This window comes from Biomphalaria glabrata, chromosome 17 (assembly GCF_947242115.1).
Source record: "Biomphalaria glabrata chromosome 17, xgBioGlab47.1, whole genome shotgun sequence".
In the NCBI taxonomy this organism is placed as follows: Eukaryota; Metazoa; Mollusca; class Gastropoda; family Planorbidae; genus Biomphalaria; species Biomphalaria glabrata.
In genome coordinates, this window is record NC_074727.1 from 27,840,519 (window position 1) to 27,862,026 (window position 21,508).

The 21,508-nt window shown below is 39.0% G+C and overlaps 1 protein-coding gene across 5 annotated transcripts in view; it reads right to left on the minus strand.

Moving 5' to 3' along the window:
* Nucleotides 1-21,508, minus strand: part of LOC106051947 (phosphatidylinositol 4-kinase beta-like) — a 97,210-nt gene that overhangs the window by 6,085 nt on the left and 69,617 nt on the right. For all 5 annotated transcript variants that reach the window (XM_056016470.1, XM_056016466.1, XM_056016467.1 and 2 more), the window contains 4 exons: nt 16,598-16,753; nt 10,853-11,035; nt 6,683-6,948; nt 3,329-3,464 (listed from right to left, as the gene is read on the minus strand). In XM_056016470.1, the coding sequence (XP_055872445.1) occupies nt 3,329-3,464; nt 6,683-6,948; nt 10,853-11,035; nt 16,598-16,753 (741 nt within the window). The remainder of the gene's footprint in view (nt 1-3,328; nt 3,465-6,682; nt 6,949-10,852; nt 11,036-16,597; nt 16,754-21,508) is intronic.

Here is a 21,508-nt window from a genome sequence, read left to right on the forward strand (position 1 = left end):
GACCAGGCAGACAGATTTGTAATTATGGGTGTGGGAGAAACAATGTGTACAAACATTTTACCAGGCAGAGAGAGCTGCTATCATGAGTGTGGGAGAAATCATGTTTACAAACATTTGACCAGGCAGAGAGAGCTGCTTTCATGAGTGTGGGAGAAATCATGTTTACAAACATTTGATCAGGCAGAGAGAGCTGCTATCATGAGTGTGGGAGAAATCATGTGTACAAACATTTGATCAGGTAGAGAGAGTTGCTATCATGAGTGTGGGAGAAATCATGTTTACAAACATTTGACCAGGCAGAGAGATTTGCTATCAGCTTTGTTAAAAAAAACAACAACTACTAGTCTGAAGATTAAGAAAGAGAATGACATACATATTGAATGACAGAAAACAATCTACTGCTATGTTATCACAGGAAACAATCATCAGCTATGTTATCACAGGAAACAATCCTCTGCTATGTTATCACAGGAAACAATCCTCTGCCTTGTTATCACAGGAAACAATGCTCTGCCTTGTTATCACAGGAAACAATCCTCTGCTATGTTATCACAGGAAACAATGCTCTGCTATGTTATCACAGGAAACAATGCTCTGCTATGTTATCACAGGAAACAATGCTCTGCTATGTTATCACAGGAAACAATCCTCTGCTTTGTTATCACAGGAAACAATCCTCTGCTATGTTATCACAGGAAACAATCCTCTGCCTTGTTATCACAGGAAACAATCCTCTGCCATGTTATCACAGGAAACAATCCTCTGCCTTGTTATCACAGGAAACAATCCTCTGCTATGTTATCACAGGAAACAATGCTCTGCTATGTTATCATAGGAAACAATCCTCTGCTTTGTTATCACAGGAAACAATCCTCTGCTATGTTATCACAGGAAACAATCCTCTGCTTTGTTATCACAGGAAACAATCCTCTGCCTTGTTATCACAGGAAACAATCCTCTGCTATGTTATCACAGAAAACAATCCTCTGCTATGTTATCACAGGAAACAATCCTCTGCCTTGTTATCACAGGAAACAATGCTCTGCCTTGTTATCACAGGAAACAATGCTCTGCTATGTTATCACAGGAAACAATCCTCTGCTTTGTTATCACAGGAAACAATCCTCTGCTATGTTATCACAGGAAACAATCCTCTGCTTTGTTATCACAGGAAACAATCCTCTGCCTTGTTATCACAGGAAACAATTCTCTGCTATGTTATCACAGGAAACAATCCTCTGCCATTTTATCACAGGAAACAATCCTCTGCCTTGTTATCACAGGAAACAATCCTCTGCTGTTATCACAGGAAACAATGCTCTGCTATGTTATCACAGGAAACAATCCTCTGCTTTGTTATCACAGGAAACAATCCTCTGCTATGTTATCACAGGAAACAATCCTCTGCTATGTTATCACAGGAAACAATCCTCTGCCATGTTATCACAGGAAACAATCCTCTGCTATGTTATCACAGGAAACAATCCTCTGCCATGTTATCACAGGAAACAATCCTCTGCCTTGTTATCACAGGAAACAATCCTCTGCTATGTTATCACAGGAAACAATGCTCTGCTATGTTATCACAGGAAACAATCCTCTGCTTTGTTATCACAGGAAACAATCCTCTGCTTTGTTATCACAGGAAACAATCCTCTGCTTTGTTATCACAGGAAACAATCCTCTGCCTTGTTATCACAGGAAACAATCCTCTGCTATGTTATCACAGAAAACAATCCTCTGCTATGTTATCACAGGAAACAATCCTCTGCCTTGTTATCACAGGAAACAATGCTCTGCCTTGTTATCACAGGAAACAATCCTCTGCTATGTTATCACAGGAAACAATGCTCTGCTATGTTATCACAGGAAACAATCCTCTGCTTTGTTATCACAGGAAACAATCCTCTGCTATGTTATCACAGGAAACAATCCTCTGCTTTGTTATCACAGGAAACAATCCTCTGCCTTGTTATCACAGGAAACAATCCTCTGCTATGTTATCACAGGAAACAATCCTCTGCCATGTTATCACAGGAAACAATCCTGTGCCTTGTTATCACAGGAAACAATCCTCTGCTATGTTATCACAGGAAAAAATGCTCTGCTATGTTATCACAGGAAACAATCCTCTGCTTTGTTATCACAGGAAACAATCCTCTGCTATGTTATCACAGGAAACAATCCTCTGCTTTGTTATCACAGGAAACAATCCTCTGCCTTGTTATCACAGGAAACAATCCTCTGCCTTGTTATCACAGGAAACAATCCTCTGCCTTGTTATCACAGGAAACAATCCTCTGCTATAATATCACAGGAAACAATCCTCTGCTTTGTTTTCAGGGAAACAATTCTCTGCTATGTTATCACAGGAAACAATTCTCTGCCTTGTTATCACAGGAAACAATCCTCGGCTATATTCTAGTTGTCCACACCTTAGACTTTTCTTTGGGTTTCTTATTTGTATATTTGAATGTGTGCTCCTATATTTCCCTACAAGAGTAATGACCAGTTTTAAAAGTAAATTCTGCTCAAACATTGAATTTCTGTTTTCCTACTAATACCTTTCCTAGACATTGCCTAGACAAAGTCTTAGACCTGAACACTCCCAGACACAGAGTTAGTCATTGTCACTTCCAGAGAAAAAAAATGGTCATAGCGACTTTCAGACAAAGACTTAGTCCTTAAACTTCCAGTCAGGGCCGGTCCTAGCATTTGCGGGGCCCTATGCGGAACTGATTGCGCGGGGCATTAAGATTTTGTATTAGAAAATAAATTCAGCTCTAAATTTTATTCATTCTTTTCTAAGTACAAAATTGCGATCAAGTTAACGGTTAACTTTTTACGAAACTTGCAACCTATGGCATATTTATATGCCAGTGACTATAAAAGTAAATAAGGTATTAAAACATTCGTTTAAAGGGGAAATTCGTCCGATTATTACATTGTATTACATGAAAGCTGACAACGCCTTTTTTTATCGCACGTAGGATTGGCGTTTAACGTATTGATATAAAACACACAAAGACAATTTTGTCTATTTTTCAGATTTTAATAAGTGCAGGACATTTTAAAGAATTCTTCGTATATATTTTACAATTAATTATTACACATAGAATTAGCGCAGGGCCTATGAAAGCGCGGGGCCCACTGCGACCGCATAGGTTGCAGTGGTCTAAGACAGGCCCTGCTTCCAGTCATGGCCTACCAACACAATTTATGACCTCATCTAGAGTGCTGTTGTAAACATTCAACTTACCCCCACAAACTCATGTGTTGATTTCTTAACCAACATAATTTATAACCTAAATATGACTGTTCAACTTACCTCCACAAACTCATGTGTTAGTTTAAAAGGAGAGTTCTCAAATCCTAAGTTTTTCCCTGGCGAGTTGGACAAGATAAATCCAAAGTCAATGTGAATGATATGTCCATCAGAGTCTAATAAAATATTGCCATTGTGCCTGGAATGATAAAAGAACATAAGCTTCATGTCAGAATCAGAGAAACTCTTGATTAGAACTAAATTGATTGCTAAAACAATGAGATTCATGCATTAGCAGATCCAGAACTTTGGAGGGGGGATTTTTTTCAAAACCCTAACCCTAACGCTCAGTAAATCCTAACCTATGAATAAATGCACATACAGCATATCACATACAGCATAAATATGTAAGAGAATTAAAAGAAAGTAGTGTTTCTCAGCCTTCGGCGAATAAAAAAAAAGTTGAGGCCTTACTCTTGACAGCTAGAAGCTGGGGGAGCACTGTAAGGTCCCCCAGTGGAGTTCGGGTGAAGCCCCGACGCCAAAAGTGTTTTCTTGCATTCTTCACTGCAGAAACGCATTCTCCTGACATCTACAGCTCTTTGATCATCCTACTAAAAAAGGACGTTTTGAATAATGTTTTACTTGAAAAAAATTCGAATATGAATTTATACGCCCTTAATATATTGCAAATAAAACGGATTTGTTTCTTGAAAAGTTAAGATACCCTACAGATTTAGATTAAGGCTTTGAGGATCGCCGCCGAAAAAAATTAATTAAAAAATTATATTAAAAAAAAAGCTCATTTGTAAGTGCTACATTTTGTTCAATAAGCATGTTTGTAACTTTGTTTTGTTAAAGAATTATAATTCAAAGCTCTAAACAAAAAATTTCGGAAGTGAGAGGAGAAATTAAGTGTACGGTACCAATTAGATTCTATTTAAATTTTTTTGCATTTATAGGATTCAAGCATAAATTGTGAGTTATAGTCTCAAATTTATGTGACTAGAAAATCATCAGATTGAGTAAAGGTTGGAATAAGTCGACTAGGAAAAAATATTTGGGTTCAGAACTCATCTCAATTGTTACTCTTAAACTGAAAAATTTTGTATGAATTCCAAATTTTCCAAAACAAAGTCTTTCTTAAAATAATTATGATAAATTCGTGTGCAATTACATAAACTGTTGCCATGCTTGACTATTCTGTTTTAAAATGTCATGTTTTCGACTGGAAAGGGGAGGAGGCGGTAGAGTGAAAACGATTAATCCTTGCTCTTTTTTAAAAAATCTGCTACTGATTGAATTTGGCATTTACGAATAGGGGGTGGGGCTACTCTATATAAGAATTTAATTTATAGCATAAAAAATTATATAAGTGACAGATTTGTTAAAAAATTTGGGATTTCTTAACTAAAATACAAAAAGAAAAAGTATTGGTTTGTCCGAAGGGGGGAGGGCGATTGTATCGCTTTCCCACTTGGTACAACCCTTTTTCATTTTATATTTACTATTTATAAAATTTGAGGTTTGAGTGTGGTGCGATATAATATAATATACAAATGAGTTCAAATATCAATATGTAGCTTATATTATATAGATATTTCACCAATTTTGGTCACAAACTATGATTTCTTCATAACAATAGGACTGCACCCCCCCCCCCCCCCCAACACTCAGAGGGTTAGAGTGGGGAGGGCAAAACCGGCCGAGATATCAGAAGCGGAGCAACATATTATAAAAATTATATACCGGTAGTAATTTAACTAATTTTGTTGACAAACTATAAAAGTAAGACCCCCCCCCCCCCCCACTCAAATGGATTAGATGGGAAGGGCAGTAGATGTATAAGCCCCCCACCCCACCCATACAGCCAACAGGGGAGTGACATAATACAAAAATCGATTATAATATCAATGACAATCTTTATTCATATAAATATTTAATTTAGTATGTTAACAAGCTGTGATTTCTACAAATAAATTAGACCGCCTCCCCCCCTCAAATGTTTTTTGGAGGGGGGGGGGGGAATAGATGCTAACGCCCCCTCCTCATCCCACCAAATTGGCCAACATACTAGAGGAAAGGGGGGGGGGTGAAATAATTTTAAAATTAGGTTGAACTATAAATAATTAGTATATATTATTGTTATAAACCTGGTGGCGGCACAGATGGGGGTAGTGGTGTGTGTGTGTAGTCAGCCGACGCAAATCGCCCCAGGCCAGCGCTAGACGAGCGGTCAACCGTGACGAGTTACGACGATCGGCCGAGACGAGTATCAACATGATGGTTCGGGAAGGATCGACGTCGTGAACAGAGCTCAAGAGTGTCACGAGGGATGTAGTCATCTGACCACCCAGAATGGTCGAGGGACGTTCTGTCCGTTTCTAGAAGGCCAGCAGGGACCCTATATAAAGAGCGAAGGTATCAGAGACCAGGAGTCACAACTTCCCGATCTACAGTTCGTTACAACGGCTCAGTACAAGTCAGAGGCGAGACAGAGAGAGACCAGTGCAAGAGTTGATACGGCGGAGAGATATTTGTACAGTCTTGTGTTACGTGCTGCCAATCGTACAGTATTGGCTGTTATTTATTGACATTAAACTATTACGTTATTTTGAAGCCCAGAGTTGTCAAGTTCTTTAAGTTGGTGGTGTCTGGTGCAGTTTGCAGAGAGCCTGGATAGCGAGATTTGTAACATTATTAACAAAAAAGTAATAAATTCGTAAACAAATTGTGTGGTTTTTATACTAAAGTTCGTCCACCCCTTGGGGGAGGGGGCAGGGGGGGCTAAGGCCCCCCGGATCCGCAGTTACTTCATGTCAGAATATGAGAAACTCTTGATTAGAACTAAATAGATTGCCAAAACAAAGCTCCTGGGTTTCATTCAGTTGTCTACAAGTGTTCCACTCTGTTGTCTACCACTGTTAGACTCTATTGTCTATCATTGTTCAACTTTACGGACTACCACTGTTCCACTCTGTTGTCTACAAGTGTTCAACTCAACTCTTGTCTACAAGTGTTCCACTCTGTTGTCTACGAGTGTTCAACTAAACTCTTGTCTACAAGTGTTCAACTCAACTCTTGTCTACAAGTGTTCAACTCAACTCTGTTGTCTACAAGTGTTCAACTCAACTCTTGTCTACAAGTGTTCAACTCAACTCTGTTGTCTACAAGTGTTCAACTCAACTCTGTTGTCTACAAGTGTTCAACTCAACTCTGTTGTCTACAAGTGTTCAACTCAACTTTGTTGTCTACAAGTGTTCAACTCTGTTGTCTACAAGTGTTCAACTCAACTCTGTTGTCTACAAGTGTTCAACTCAACTCTGTTGTCTACAAGTGTTCAACTCTGTTGTCTACCACTCTATTAACTACCACTGTTCCACTCTGTTGCCTGGCACTCTACGAACTACAACTGACCTGTCCTTTAGCTGAAGAAGGTAGCAGACCAAGCAATAGCCAGCACAACTCTGGACAAAGTTTTTCTGGGCTGTGAGAAACTCCTCGCTGGTGATTGGTCCAAATTCATGAATGAAGTAGTCCAGGAGAGATAGCTTGCTGTGTTTCTTGATCTGATGGAGTGAGACAGCATTCAGGACAGGTTCTATCATTCCACTGTCTCTGGAGGTAACAACTATCTTACAGGGCTTTATCCACAGAGGTAAATGTTCCTCAATCCAAAACATCTGAAGAACAAAAGTCAAGACATTTGATGAACAAAAGTCAAAACATTTGATGAACAAAAGTCAAAACATTTGATAAACAAAAGTCAAAACATTTGATAAACAATAGTAAAGACATTTGATAAACAAAATTACAGACATCTGTTTAAACATTAGAGACACATGATCAAGACTAAACAGCCCTTGACTAATGATAGGCCAAGACATCTAAACAGTCCTTGCTGACTAACTATAGGCCAAGGCATCTAAACAGTCCTTACTGACTAACTATAGGCCAAGGCATCTAAACATTTCTTGATGACTGTGACTATAGGCCAAGGCATCTGAACAGTCATTGATGACTAACTTTAGGCCAAGGCATCTAAACAGTCCTTGATGGCTAACTATAGGCCAAGACATCTAAACAGTCCTTGCTGACTAACTATAGGCCAAGGCATCTAAACAGTCCTTGATGACTGTGACTATAGGCCAAGGCGTCTGAACAGTCATTGATGACTAACTATAGGCCAATACATCTAAACAGTCCTTGATGACTAACTATAGGCCAAGACATCTAAACAGTCTTTGATGACTAACTATAGGCCAAGACATCTAAACAGCCCTTAATGACTAACTATAGGCCAAGGCATCTAAACAGTCCTTGATGGCTAACTATAGGCCAAGACATCTAAACAGTTCTTGATGACTGTGACTATAGGCCAAGACATGTAAACAGTCCTTGATGACTAACTATAGGCCAAGACATGTAAACAGTCCTTGAAGACTGTGACTATAGGCCAAGACATCTTAAAAGTTCTTGATGACTGTGACTATAGGCCAAGACATGTAAACAGTCCTTGATGACTAACTATAGGCCAAGACATGTAAACAGTCCTTGATGACTGTGACTATAGGCCAAGACATCTAAACAGTCCTTGATGACTAACTATAGGCCAAGACACCTAAACAGTCCTTGAAGACAGTGACTTCATACCAAGACATCTAAACAGTCCTTGATGACTAACTATAGGCCAAGACATCTAAACAGTCCTTGATGACTAACTATAGGCCAAGACATCTAAACAGTCCTTGAAGACAGTGACTTCATACCAAGACATCTAAACAGTCCTTGACGACTAACTATAGGCCAAGACATCTAAACAGTCCTTGATGACTAACTATAGGCCAAGATATCTAAACAGTTCTTGATGACTAACTATAGGCTAAGATATCTAAACAGTTCTTGATGACTAACTATAGGCCAAGACATCTAAACAGTCTTTGATGACTAACTATAGGTCAAGACATCTAAACAGTCCTTGATGACTAACTATAGGCCAAGACATCTAAACAGTCCTTGATGACTAACTATAGGCCAAGTCATCTAAACAGTCTTTGATGACTAACTATAGGCCAAGACATCTAAACAGTCTTTGATGACTAACTATAGGCCAAGACATCTAAACAGTCTTTGATGACTAACTATATGCCAAGACATCTAAACAGTTCTTGATGACTGTGACTATAGGCCAAGACATCTAAACAGTTCTTGATGACTGTGACTATAGGCCAAGACATCTAAACAGTTCTTGATGACTGTGACTATAGGCCAAGACATCTAAACAGTTCTTGATGACTGTGACTATAGGCCAAGACATCTAAACAGTTCTTGATGACTATGACTATAGGCCAAGACATCTAAACAGTTCTTGATGACTGTGACTATAGGCCAAGACATCTAAACAGTTCTTGATGACTGTGACTATAGGCCAAGATATCTAAACCGTTTCTTGATGACTGTGACTATAGGCCAAGACATCTAAACAGTTCTTGATGACTGTGACTATAGGCCAAGACATCTAAACATTTCTTGATGACTGTGACTATAGGCCAAGATATCTAAACAGTTCTTGATGACTGTGACTATAGGCCAAGACATCTAAACAGTTCTTGATGACTAACTATAGGCCAAGACATCTAAACAGTTCTTGATGACTGTGACTATAGGCCAAGACATCTAAACAGTCCTTGATGACTGTGACTATAGGCCAAGACATCTAAACAGTTCTTGATGACTAACTATAGGCTAAGATATCTAAACAGTACTTGATGACTAACTATAGGCCAAGACATCTAAACAGTCTTTGATGACTAACTATAGGTCAAGACATCTAAACAGTCCTTGATGACTAACTATAGGCCAAGACATCTAAACAGTCCTTGATGACTAACTATAGGCCAAGACATCTAAACAGTCTTTGATGACTAACTATAGGCCAAGACATCTAAACAGTCCTTGATGACTAACTATAGGCCAAGATTTGATTTTAGGCACATCGGCACAATTTAGGCCATGTCGTGCCTGCAGTCCCTCAAGGACTACTCTCTCTCTAAACAACAAGGGCCAGATTCTATACAGTCATATAATTAAAATCAAGGTCTATTCACAGTTAAAATAGTAAAGGTAGTAAAAATTTAAATATTTGGTAAAAATCTAATGTAAATAGTGCATGTTCACAAATTCAGAAATCACATCTTCGTAGATAGCCCCACTTCCCGAATAAAGCCCAGTGCCTTCCCAGGGTCGACATTATTAAATAGTGTTTTTAGATTAGTGGCTCTAAAATATTTCGCCCTGACATCCTGGTATCTGGGGCAATCAACGAGGATATGTTCCACGGTGAGGCGAGAGTCACAGTACTCGCAAAGTGGGGGCTCCTCTCTCTTCAGTACAAAAGAGTGCGTGATGTAGGTGTGGCCAATCCTAAGTCTGGACATGGTTGTGCTACCACGCCTTGTCAGACCCTTAGATGTGGGCCGCCACCTGACATCCGCCACAATCTGCCTGAGTTTACTGTGAGTCTCAGCCTCCCATCGGTTCTGCCACTCTCGATAGGTGGCAGAGGCAATACTTTGTCTCAGGTCCGAGTAGGGAATTTGGGTTCCTGACACCGCATGATTTAGGGCTCTCTTTGCTTCTCTGTCTGCGGCTTCGTTTCCCTCAATGCCAACATATAGGCCAAGACATCTAAACAGTCTTTGATGACTAACTATAGGCCAAGACATCTAAACAGTCCTTGATGACTAACTATAGGCCAAGACATCTAAACAGTCCTTGATGACTAACTATAGGCCAAGACATCTAAACAGTCTTTGATGACTAACTATAGGCCAAGACATCTAAACAGTCTTTGATGACTAAATATATGCCAAGACATCTAAACAGTCCTTGATGACTAACTATAGGCCAAGACATCTAAACAGTCTTTGATGACTAACTATATGCCAAGACATCTAAACAGTTCTTGATGACTGTGACTATAGGCCAAGACATCTAAACAGTTCTTGATGACTGTGACTATAGGCCAAGACATCTAAACAATTCTTGATGACTGTGACTATAGGCCAAGACATCTAAACAGTTCTTGATGACTGTGACTATAGGCCAAGACATCTAAACAGTTCTTGATGACTATGACTATAGGCCAAGACATCTAAACAGTTCTTGATGACTGTGACTATAGGCCAAGACATCTAAACAGTTCTTGATGACTGTGACTATAGGCCAAGATATCTAAACAGTTCTTGATGACTGTGACTATAGGCCAAGACATCTAAACAGTTCTTGATGACTAACTATAGGCCAAGACATCTAAACAGTTCTTGATGACTGTGACTATAGGCCAAGACATCTAAACAGTCCTTGATGACTGTGACTATAGGCCAAGACATCTAAACAGTTCTTGATGACTGTGACTATAGGCCAAGGCTGTAAAAAAAAAGCTGTATGTTCGTTTAATCCTACTTTGATTCAATTCTTCAATGTGAACTGAGCTATTTGTAAGTTTCTTCTAAGTTTTACTGCTGGTAAGCAAATGAAACATTTTACACAAATTCCACTGCAAATTTAAGAGGCTCATCATCACACCTGAAGTCTCCTGAGAACTTGGTACACTAACAACTCTTGTCTAAGGTCATCTCCAACTTTCACAATGGCTGCCATCAGTTGCCAATTAGGCAAATGTCCATATGGTGAGGACTCTCGTATACGAGTCACTTTGTCTTCCCAGGGTTCTTTAAGCACAGCAGCAGATGGGTCATCAGGGTCTCTCTACAACAAAACCAAGAAAAGGGTATTTAGCTATAAACCATAAATACAAATATTTATCTACAGAGATAAAAGAAGTCCATTCCAATATTTTGTAATCCAATAGCACCTAGGTTACTACTTCAACCAAAGGGGAGGAGAGGACATGGGTGCATCATTCTTACTAAGGAAATGATTTGCACTGTCCCATAACCTGCTGGTTAACAAGCACTCCACCAGACCCTCTCACTAGTTAAGGAAATGATTTGCACTGTCCCATAACCTGCTGGTTAACAAGCACTCCACCAGACCCTCTCACTAGTTAAGGAAATGATTTGCACTGTCCCATAACATGCTGGTTAACAAGCACTCCACCAGACCCTCTCACTAGTTAAGGAAATGATTTGCACTGCCCCATAACCTGCTGGTTAACAAGCACTCCACCAGACCCTCTCAAATGATTTGCACTGTCCCATAACCTGCTGGTTAACAAGCACTCCACCAGACCCTCTCACTAGTTAAGGAAATGATTTGCACTGCCCCATAACCTGCTGGTTAACAGCACTCCAGCAGGGAGAAATGTGGCATAAACAGAAGCATTGAGAAACCATATGTAGAAGAGACATATGTAGTGATTAGTTCATTAAGGTATAAGACATTTATTTGTTGTAGATGCAATGACGACAAAGTGTGGTCATCCTATAGTCGAGTCATACATTTACATGAAGCTAATGGAGTGTATGCAAGAGAGCATTAGCAGAATCTCTTCATGTTATGCATGGATTATTTATTCAGGTTTGTTCAGAATTCACTGCAGCTTTTGTTAGCAAAGCATTGCAGTAAACAAGGCAGGAGAGTATGAATGCAATAGTTAGCTTTTAGGTTTTTGTTGATTCCGTTGTTAAATGGGGCCAGATATCCAGCTGCAGATAGAGACCCTTGCTTAGCTGACATATTTGTGAGTCAAAAATAAGATTGAAGTAAAAAAAAAACCTCCAAGATTGCAAACTACATAGACAAAGGGAACATGGCAGTTCATGATGCAATATTACTTCTCATTACTTCGTTATCTTGAGTTTATTCTCAACCTTCAAGTTACTTTCATGGATTTGTATTGCTGCATGCAACAGCTCTGAGGGAACTGAGTAATCAAAGAGTCATCTGCAAAGAACTGGTGGAAATAATGCTTAGCTGAGTGGATATGTGTACATAGTGAACAGTACTAGGTCTAGAACCAGGGGTGCTTCAGACTTTAAGAGTAAGCTTGTTGACTCTGTCCCCTCAACCAAGACACTGGGTGTGTTCAGTCAGGTAAGATCCAAGCCACTTAAGAATGATTTCTGTGAAACCAAAAGTGGCAGAGAATCTGGTCATCATAATTGTTGCGTGCATGTGAAGTTTTCTTCCTTGTCTAATAGTCATGTTTTGAGGTATATGAAATAGTTAGCATTTGGCGTGATTTGTTGTCAAGAATATTGTGTCTGCGTTTTACATCACGCTTGGTTTCCTGTATTGTTCTATTAGCAGAGAAGGCGTTCTGGCTGTAGATTCTTTCTGCGCTACAGTTTTCAACCTTTCCCTGTTTTAACAATACATAAGCACATAAATGTATTAATCAAAATCAGGTTGATATTTCAGTTCGGATGTCGCTAATGAAAGTTCTGAGATTTAGCAGCATCACTAGATCCAAGTTTATTCATTGTTTCAGGGAGTTAAATACTTATTATTTACATGGTTTGTACAAACTCTGGATATTAACTATTTGTATTTAATATTCAAAATTCCCAACAATTGTTGACCAATTATTTACAGTTCATTTCTTATGACACTTGGTTTGCTGTTGTTCTTTAATTAATACATTAGCAGCTAGTGAGGCGGGGCACCAAGTTACACATTATAGCATCCCCCTATATGGCTAAAACCCACCTTGAAAATAATCTCATGGTCTTGCATAGTGATGGGCAAACTTGGGACCCCTCCTGGGCCAACTACAGCCCTTGGAGAGGTTTAAACTGGCCACATGTTTTGTACAAATGATTTATTTTTTAAAATCCCTTATCATTTAAAAATCGAGTTGAAGCTTAAGAGTAAAATGTAACTTTTATAATTCAAGACTTGATAGGTCTGTTTAAGTTCAAACAAACACAATTAACACAATTTGGATGAAGGTGATGTTGATTTGGTGTCTATTGACTCTTTAGTGCACTGGGCTATCAACATAGATCTTGAAGGCTATAATACAAACGTTTGCTCTAATTATGTATAATTTTTTGTAATGCACAATTGTAAAACAAATTTCCTCACAGATAATAAAGATTCTTATTACTAATGCTATTATTAAAATATTGAATATAAACGTCAATTATATTCAGACTGTCATATTTTTCAGAGTGCACATAAAAATACTAAATACTAAAGGCAAACCACTGTTTCTCATCTTTGATCAATGAAAAAAAAAAGCCAAAAAGATGTATTACTTAGATGTTCTTGTGCCTTACAATGCCTTGGATGGCAAGCTGTCTCCACAAACAAGTCTCTTCCCACCTGGTGTCCACTGAGGTCCTCCTTGAAAATGTGGGGCTATGTGTATTTCCTAGTATTGTCCTCCATGTAACCCAACTATTGGTATGTGTAAATGGTCAAAACATCATTAAGTGGTCAAGTTTGTGCCACAATCTCCTTACTTGACTTCTAATATCAGTTTTACTGAGTCACATTTTCTGTTTTTTTTTGGCAGATGACTTATGCATCATACATTTCTCTGTAAAACTCTTCAAACAGTTGTCAATGTAATAGTGGGCTTCCTAATACTTGCAAATACTTTTGGTTACCAAACATAGAGACTTAATTCCATGCAATCTGAATACACTGACGTCATTCAAGTCAGTGCAGGTCACGTCTTCAAGACAATCAGGGAACTAAAAATGAGCAAAAAAAGTATCTTTCTTCCAAGAAAAAAAACCTGAATATGAGATAGTTTAAGATTTGGCATTTGTGCATTGTTCACAGATCTTCTGTCACAGGAACTATTTGAATTGTGAATTGTTCACAGATCTTCTGTCACAGGAACTATTTGAATTGTGCATTGTTCACAGATCTTCTGTCACAGGAACTATTTGAATTGTGCATTGTTCACAGATCTTCTGTCACAGGAACTATTTGAATTGTGAATTGTTCACAGATCTTCTGTCACAGGAACTATTTGAATTGTGCATTGTTCAAAGATCTTCTGTCACAAGAACAAGTCAATGTTAGGATACTGCAGAGATGCTAACAAGCCAAACTTGTGTATATCCCAGACCTGGAAAAGTGTATTTTGAGGGGCAAATGTGTATTTTCGTAAATTTAAAGAAATATACTCATTAAAGACTAAAATCCTTCAAGCAATCCTAAAAATGAACACAGCATAAAGTTATACAAGACATTCTGCACATTTGTCCAAATATTTACACATTTAGTCTTTGTCATAGAGTTTTCTAGAATATGTTAGAATGTTGCTGTTTTTGTCACATGGCAATGATTTTATGAACATAATGCTTCTAGTGTTTTATGCCTAATTCCAGTGGGAATTTACAAGTGAATTTATATTTAAACCAGATGCAATGGTTTGCTTGGCTGAATCAGTGACATCTAGTTTTATAAAAGTAGTTTTGTTCATAGGTAATTTCTTGACAAGGTATGCAGACACTGGACATTTTGAAACAAGATTTTCTTCTTTCAGGCCATTCTTTCCTGAGTCAGCAATGAAAGTCCTCTGCAATTACTAGTCAAAAAATTTAATTTTGTTATTTTCAGACAGATAATCCTAATTAGGTATTGAACTGGTTTTGGACTCTTCAGTTTGCTATACAAGGAGATACTTTCTATCCATTTGATTTCCTTTGTTGACACATTGAAGAGAGAGCTTTAGCTCAGCCACCCATTTCTGCCAGTTTCTGTAGTTTGCAATACAATTTGTATAGATCAAAAGGCAGCTTCACTATTAGATTACTGAGACTAGTTCATTGGTTTTTAACTCTTTCTTTCCAAACCGACGATACAAACGTTGATTCCACCAGAATGTGGTAAATAATTACGGAGAGAAAGAGTTAATGTGCATAAGGCCCATTACATAGCTTTTAACAATCCCCCAGAATTGAAGTTAGAACAACACAGCCGATTTGCAAGAGAAAAAAAGAGCAAAATCTGAATTTTTTATACAAAGCTTATATCAACTCACTCTCTCTGTCTGTTCAATAGTTTGTACATGTTATTTCTTCAACATCATATTTTGGATCAAGCTGAAATTTTACACTATTAGTTCTTTTACCTGACAACAAATAAGGGAAAGAAATTGTACTTGACTGAAGTGGTGTGGAGTTGTCACAGCCTCATTTGAGACTCATTGTGACATGTAGTGACTAGTAATCCCTTAATGCTATTCTGTGTTCTTCACACATGGAAAAAGCTTGGTGTGAAAGAGTGATAGTAAGATTGTTAGACAGTTAGGACATGGAGAATATCTTTCTAGTGGATTTATTGGTAGAGTGCATTCATGTCAAAGTAGATCTCATTTCTATGGAGTCATTCTGTTTCTACATTATAGACTATTTGGGAAGGTGTATCACATGCATGATGAGGACTTAATATTCACTGGCCTGCTACCACTGTTTGTGACTCATCTATTCTAATAACCATTCACTGGCCTGCTACCATTGTTTGTGACTCATCTATTCTAATAACTATTCACTGGCCTGCTACCACTGTTTGTGACTCATCTATTTTAATAACTATTCACTGGCCTGCTACCACTGTTTGTGACTCATCTATTCTAATAACTATTCACTGGCCTGCTACCACTGTTTGTGACTCATCTATTCTAATAACTATTCACTGGCCTGCTACCATTGTTTGTGACTCATCTATTCTAATAACTATTCACTGGCCTGCTACCATTGTTTGTGACTCATCTATTCTAATAACTATTCACTGGCCTGCTACCACTGTTTGTGACTCATCTATTCTAATAACTATTCACTGGCCTGCTACCACTGCTTGTAACTCATCTATTCTAATAACTATTCACTGGCCTGCTACCATTGTTTGTGACTCATCTATTCTAATAACTATTCACTGGCCTGCTACCACTGTTTGTGACTCATCTATTCTAATAACTATTCACTGGCCTGCTACCATTGTTTGTGACTCATCTATTCTAATAACTATTCACTGGCCTGCTACCACTGTTTGTGACTCACCTATTCTAATAACTATTCACTGGCCTGCTACCACTGTTTGTGACTCACCTATTCTAATAACTATTCACTGGCCTGCTACCATTGTTTGTGACTCATCTATTCTAATAACTATTCACTGGCCTGCTACCATTGTTTGTCACTCATCTATTCTAATAACTATTCACTGGCCTGCTACCACTGTTTGTGACTCATCTATTCTAATAACTATTCTAAAGACTATTCACTGGCCTGCTACCACTGTTTGTGACTCATCTATTCTAATAACTAAAAAAATCATAGTTGCATATTTTCATGTTCTTTTGCTTACTAAATACACAATATACATACTTGTAGGCATCTATTTATTTACCTCAAATTTCTTTTTAGGAGCAGCCAAATTTTCAGAAAGACGTCTTCTTATGTCACCAGCAGCAATATAGACGACAGGATCCTTGCTGTCAGCACTGGTAGAACTCTCTGTAGACAGCTGGGATATGGTGTCACTTGATCGACAGCGATTGGCCAGCTACAAGAATATGTGGAGGAGTTGATTTGATTAAAGCAACTATTTCATTTGTAACATGAAGAATCTGTCAGGTGATAACCACCAAGTCATCTTATATATAATACAGACATTACTTCAAAAAAAGTAGAAGATTACATCAGATCATAACAATAAGTCACATGATCTATATTAGATGAGTGCTAAAACAGATGAACTTAATATTAAAATAATAATATTAAAATATTAAGTTACTAATAAATTACTTTCTACCATTTTGGAAACAAAATATTCCATATAACAGTAGCCTAATTGGATGATCAAACTCTGAGTTCTATGGCCTTGATCTAAAAGAAGAAGCAATTAACCTGGAGAAGTCTTGTTCCAGAAGTCACCCAATATAATCTACTCAGTCCCAAAGATCACCATGATTGGACCCCCCCCCCCCCCCCCAACCTCAATGTGGTAGACCATATCTGGGAAGCCCAGTATCCAATGATGTATCTCTTTCAAGAGAAGTTGAAAACCATGTGTTCAACAAGAACTGTGTTGGCAGCAGGCAGACTTACTAACAAATTCTGTTGGTATAGATACCAACATCAGCGAGAGAGACCATAATGGAGGTTGGGAGGGGCGGGGTTCCATTGACTTGCACAGTGGATGTTAGACCCCCAGGCATCTCTTACAGACACAGCTGAAGTTTTTGTATGTGTTTGACCTTCTGTAGCTCATTTGAAAGCCTGTTGAGTCAGTGAGTTGAATCAACGGTCTTGATGACCACAACCATGCCATCCATTACCTCTCTGTTCGCCAAGTGGCGATGACAACAGCGTTTTCTTAACCAAAGAAACACCAATTGGTCTCCGGAGATGGGAGAAAGCTGTCACAAATCCATACTGTGACCTCATTAATCTACTTCTTTCTAGAAATCGGGGGTCAGGTCAAAGAAGTCACAGTGCAAATTATGGTTGGCCAATCAAAGAAAGGTCAGGAAAAAAAAGTTGCATACGTGTTTCTGGAAGGTGATAGATTTGAGAAATATTTTTAAGCAGATGTTTCTATGATTCGAATTAAAACGATTTAAAAAGGTATAAATTGGTGGAAAGTGAATTAGTCGTGGTCCTTGGGTGTAGTGGATCCCCGAGCTTCTGAAGTCTATAAATTGTTGTGAGTACATAAGTTGTTTTAAGTTTTGAGTACTTTATATTTGAAGTTAATTCTAAATGAAAATGAAGTTTAAGTGAAGAAGATAGCAAAGCTCAGTTGTATCGATATATCAGTGCTATAGAGAGATAGTAAAGCTCAGTTGTATCAATATATAAGTGCTATAGAAAGCTCAGTTGTATCAATATATAAGTGCTATAGAAAGCTCAGTTGTATCAATATATAAGTGCTATAGAAAGATAGTAAAGCTCAGTTGTATCAATATATAAGTGCTATAGAGAGATAGTAAAGCTCAGTTGTATCAATATATAAGTGCTATAGAGAGATAGTAAAGCTCAGTTGTATCAATATATAAGTGTTATCTCTGTGGCATTTTACGTCTCAAGAGACAATCTTTTTCCTATGCAACTTCTTGTGTGACTAAAGAGGCCAATCCTTGATACACAGCTGTGATTGCAGGTTGGGCATATGTAATCACCAGGTGGTGTTGCATTTTCACCCTTCTTTCTGCTTCTGTTGTGTATGACATCTGCAATCCGTGACCCTTCCTTTATACTCTCTCTCTCCATGTGGATCTGTCCAGTGCCACCTCTTCCCAGCTACAAGTGTCGATTTTGAAGAGCTTCACGTCACGTTTGCATACATCCGTATAATGTAAAAGTGGGCAACCAGCGGCTCTCCTGCCTTCTATTAGATCGCAAGGTCTGAAAGGGAAACTTTTCTTCCATTGTGTAAGAATATATTTCAAGTAATGTAGTATTATGAATAAATGAGTTTATGTGTGGAAGAAGTTCATTGAAAGAGAAAAAAAAAGTATTTTCTATTTCCCTGGCAAGTGATTCTGTTTGTGTCATTCTATAGAAATACAAAGAAAAGATAAGCAATGTATTGAAACAAAATTGTAAATAGAAAATCATCAACAAATATTGACACTAAAGAAAAACAGAAAATATCACCAAAGTGACACCTGCAGACTGCAACACAGATGGCTATATCAAGCTGGCAATACTGCTGCTCCCATCGCTAGAAGCATGCCTGAACCAATTAATCTCCACAGCCATTTAATAGGTAGATTTTGTCCAGGACAGACAAATCTAAAAAGGGGGCAATGTAATAACTGAAGTGATGATAGGGTTAACAGTGTGTATGATCAGCTGACACATCTAACACAGATCAATGTGCTGCTTAGTAGTGTGCTGCTTAGTGGTCAACTGCATCAAAGGACAAGGGACAGTTCTGGTTTGAACACATTTCTACTTGAATATCAACCCATGGTATTGTCATGTGATCCTGTCCATTGTGGGTGTTAGAAAGGTGCCACAGGTCAGCAAGGCAAGTCAGTCATTCTGGTACTGTCTGGTACTGTTAGTCCACAGTGAAGTCATTCTGATACTGTTAGTCCACAGTGAAGTCATTCTGATACATTGAAGTCATTCTGATACTGTCTGGTATTGTTAGTCCATAGTGAAGTCATTCTGATACTGAAAGGTACTGTCTAGTCCACAGTGAAGTCAGTCTGATACTGTCTGGTACTGTTAGTCCACAGTGAAGTCAGTCTGGTACTGTTAGTCCACAGTGAAGTCAGTCTGGTACTGTTAGTCCACAGTGAAGTCATTCTGATACTGTTAATCCACAGTGAAGTCATTCTGGTACTGTCTGGTATTGTTAGTCCACAGTGAAGTCATTCTGATACTGAAAGGTACTGTCTAGTCCACAGTGAAGTCAGTCTGGTACTGTTAGTCCACAGTGAAGTCATTCTGATACTGTTAGTCCACAGTGAAGTCATTCTGGTACTGTCTGGTATTGTTAGTCCACAGTGAAGTCATTCTGATACTGAAAGGTACTGTCTAGTCCACAGTGAAGTCAGTCTGATACTGTTAGTCCACAGTGAAGTCAGTCTGGTACTGTTAGTCCACAGTGAAATCAGTCTGGTACTGTTAGTCCACAGTGAAGTCAGTCTGGTACTGTTAGTCCACAGTGAAGTCAGTCTGGTACTGTTAGTCCACAGTGAAGTCAGTCTGGTATTGTTAGTCCAAAGTGAAGTCATTCTGATACTGAAAGGTACTGTCTAGTCCACAGTGAAGTCACGCTGGTACTGTTAGTCCACAGTGAAGTCAGTCTGGTACTGTTAGTCCACAATGAAGTCAGTCTGGTACTGTCAGTCCACAGTGAAGTCAGTCTGGTACTGTTAGTCCACAGTGAAGTCATTCTGATACTGTTAGTCCACAGTGAAGTCATTCTGGTACTGTCTGGTATTGTTAGTCCACAGTGAAGTCATTCTGATACTGAAAGGTATTGTCTAGTCCACAGTGAAGTCAGTCTGGTACTGTTAGTCCACAGTGAAGTCAGTCTGGTACTGTTAGTCCACAGTGAAGTCATTCTGATACTGTTAGTCCACAGTGAAGTCATTCTGGTACTGTCTGGTATTGTTAGTCCACAGTGAAGTCATTCTGATACTGAAAGGTACTGTCTAGTCCACAGTGAAGTCAGTCTGGTACTGTTAGTCCACAGTGAAGTCAGTCTGGTACTGTTAGTCCACAGTGAAGTCAGTCTGGTACTGTCTAGTCCACGGTGAAGTCAGTCTGGTACTGTTAGCCCACAGTGAAGTCAGTCTGGTACTGTTAGTCCACAGTGAAATCAGTCTGGTACTGTTAGTCCACAGTGAAGTCATGTTATGTATATATGTATATAAGTATGTGTGTAAACAAAAAAACAAAACACTACACAACAGACTAGTCCAGAAGTAAACTGAAAGACTCACTGCTAAGATGTCATCATCTTCCTGAGACCAGCAGTCTGCATCATCGAAGTCAACTCACGGTAACTAATCTGTACAACCCCCCCAAGCACGAAATTGGTCTCGAATATGACTATACTAATATCAATACTCACAACGTCATCGCAGGAGACTTTAACGCTAAGTCTCAGCAGTGGGGCTATGATTCAACCGACTCGTCAGGACATAAAATTAATGAACTCCTAAATAATTCTAATTTGTTCTGTCTGCAAAATAAACATACTCCCCCAACTCTATACCATACCGGAAATGGCAGCCAATCTAGACCAGACCTTACTCTAATTACAGCTAATTTAGAATCTCATACTCAGTTTCAAGTCTTAGACGACATTGGAAGTGACCATAGACCCATACTAGTCACAATTGCCCTCTCAGAGGCCAGTGGTGTAACCCCAAAAGCTCCGCGTAGATGGAGTTACACCAAGGCGAACTGGCTAGCCTACGAGGCAGCAGTCAACACTGCCCTTATGAATATTGCAGTGGAGGATAGGGACGTTGACATCATATACGGTGAAATAACAGCAGCTATGTTGGGTGTGGCCAAGAGGTTTGTCCCGCGGACTTATCCTGGCGTAAGGCAGAAACGCGTGTGGTCTCAGGAATTGAATAAGCTGGTCCTGAGACATATGCGAGCCCGGAGGCTTGCTGAACGGAAGGGTACCCCTGAAATCCGGAGGGAGTACAATCGGCTCTGCAGAGCCACGAGTGAAATGGCCCGACGCGTCCGGTCGAACCATTGGAACGCTGCCTGCGCAGGGATGGAACTTCGGGACACCTCGAAAACCTGGCGTCTTCTGCGAAACCTAGAGGCCAAAGAC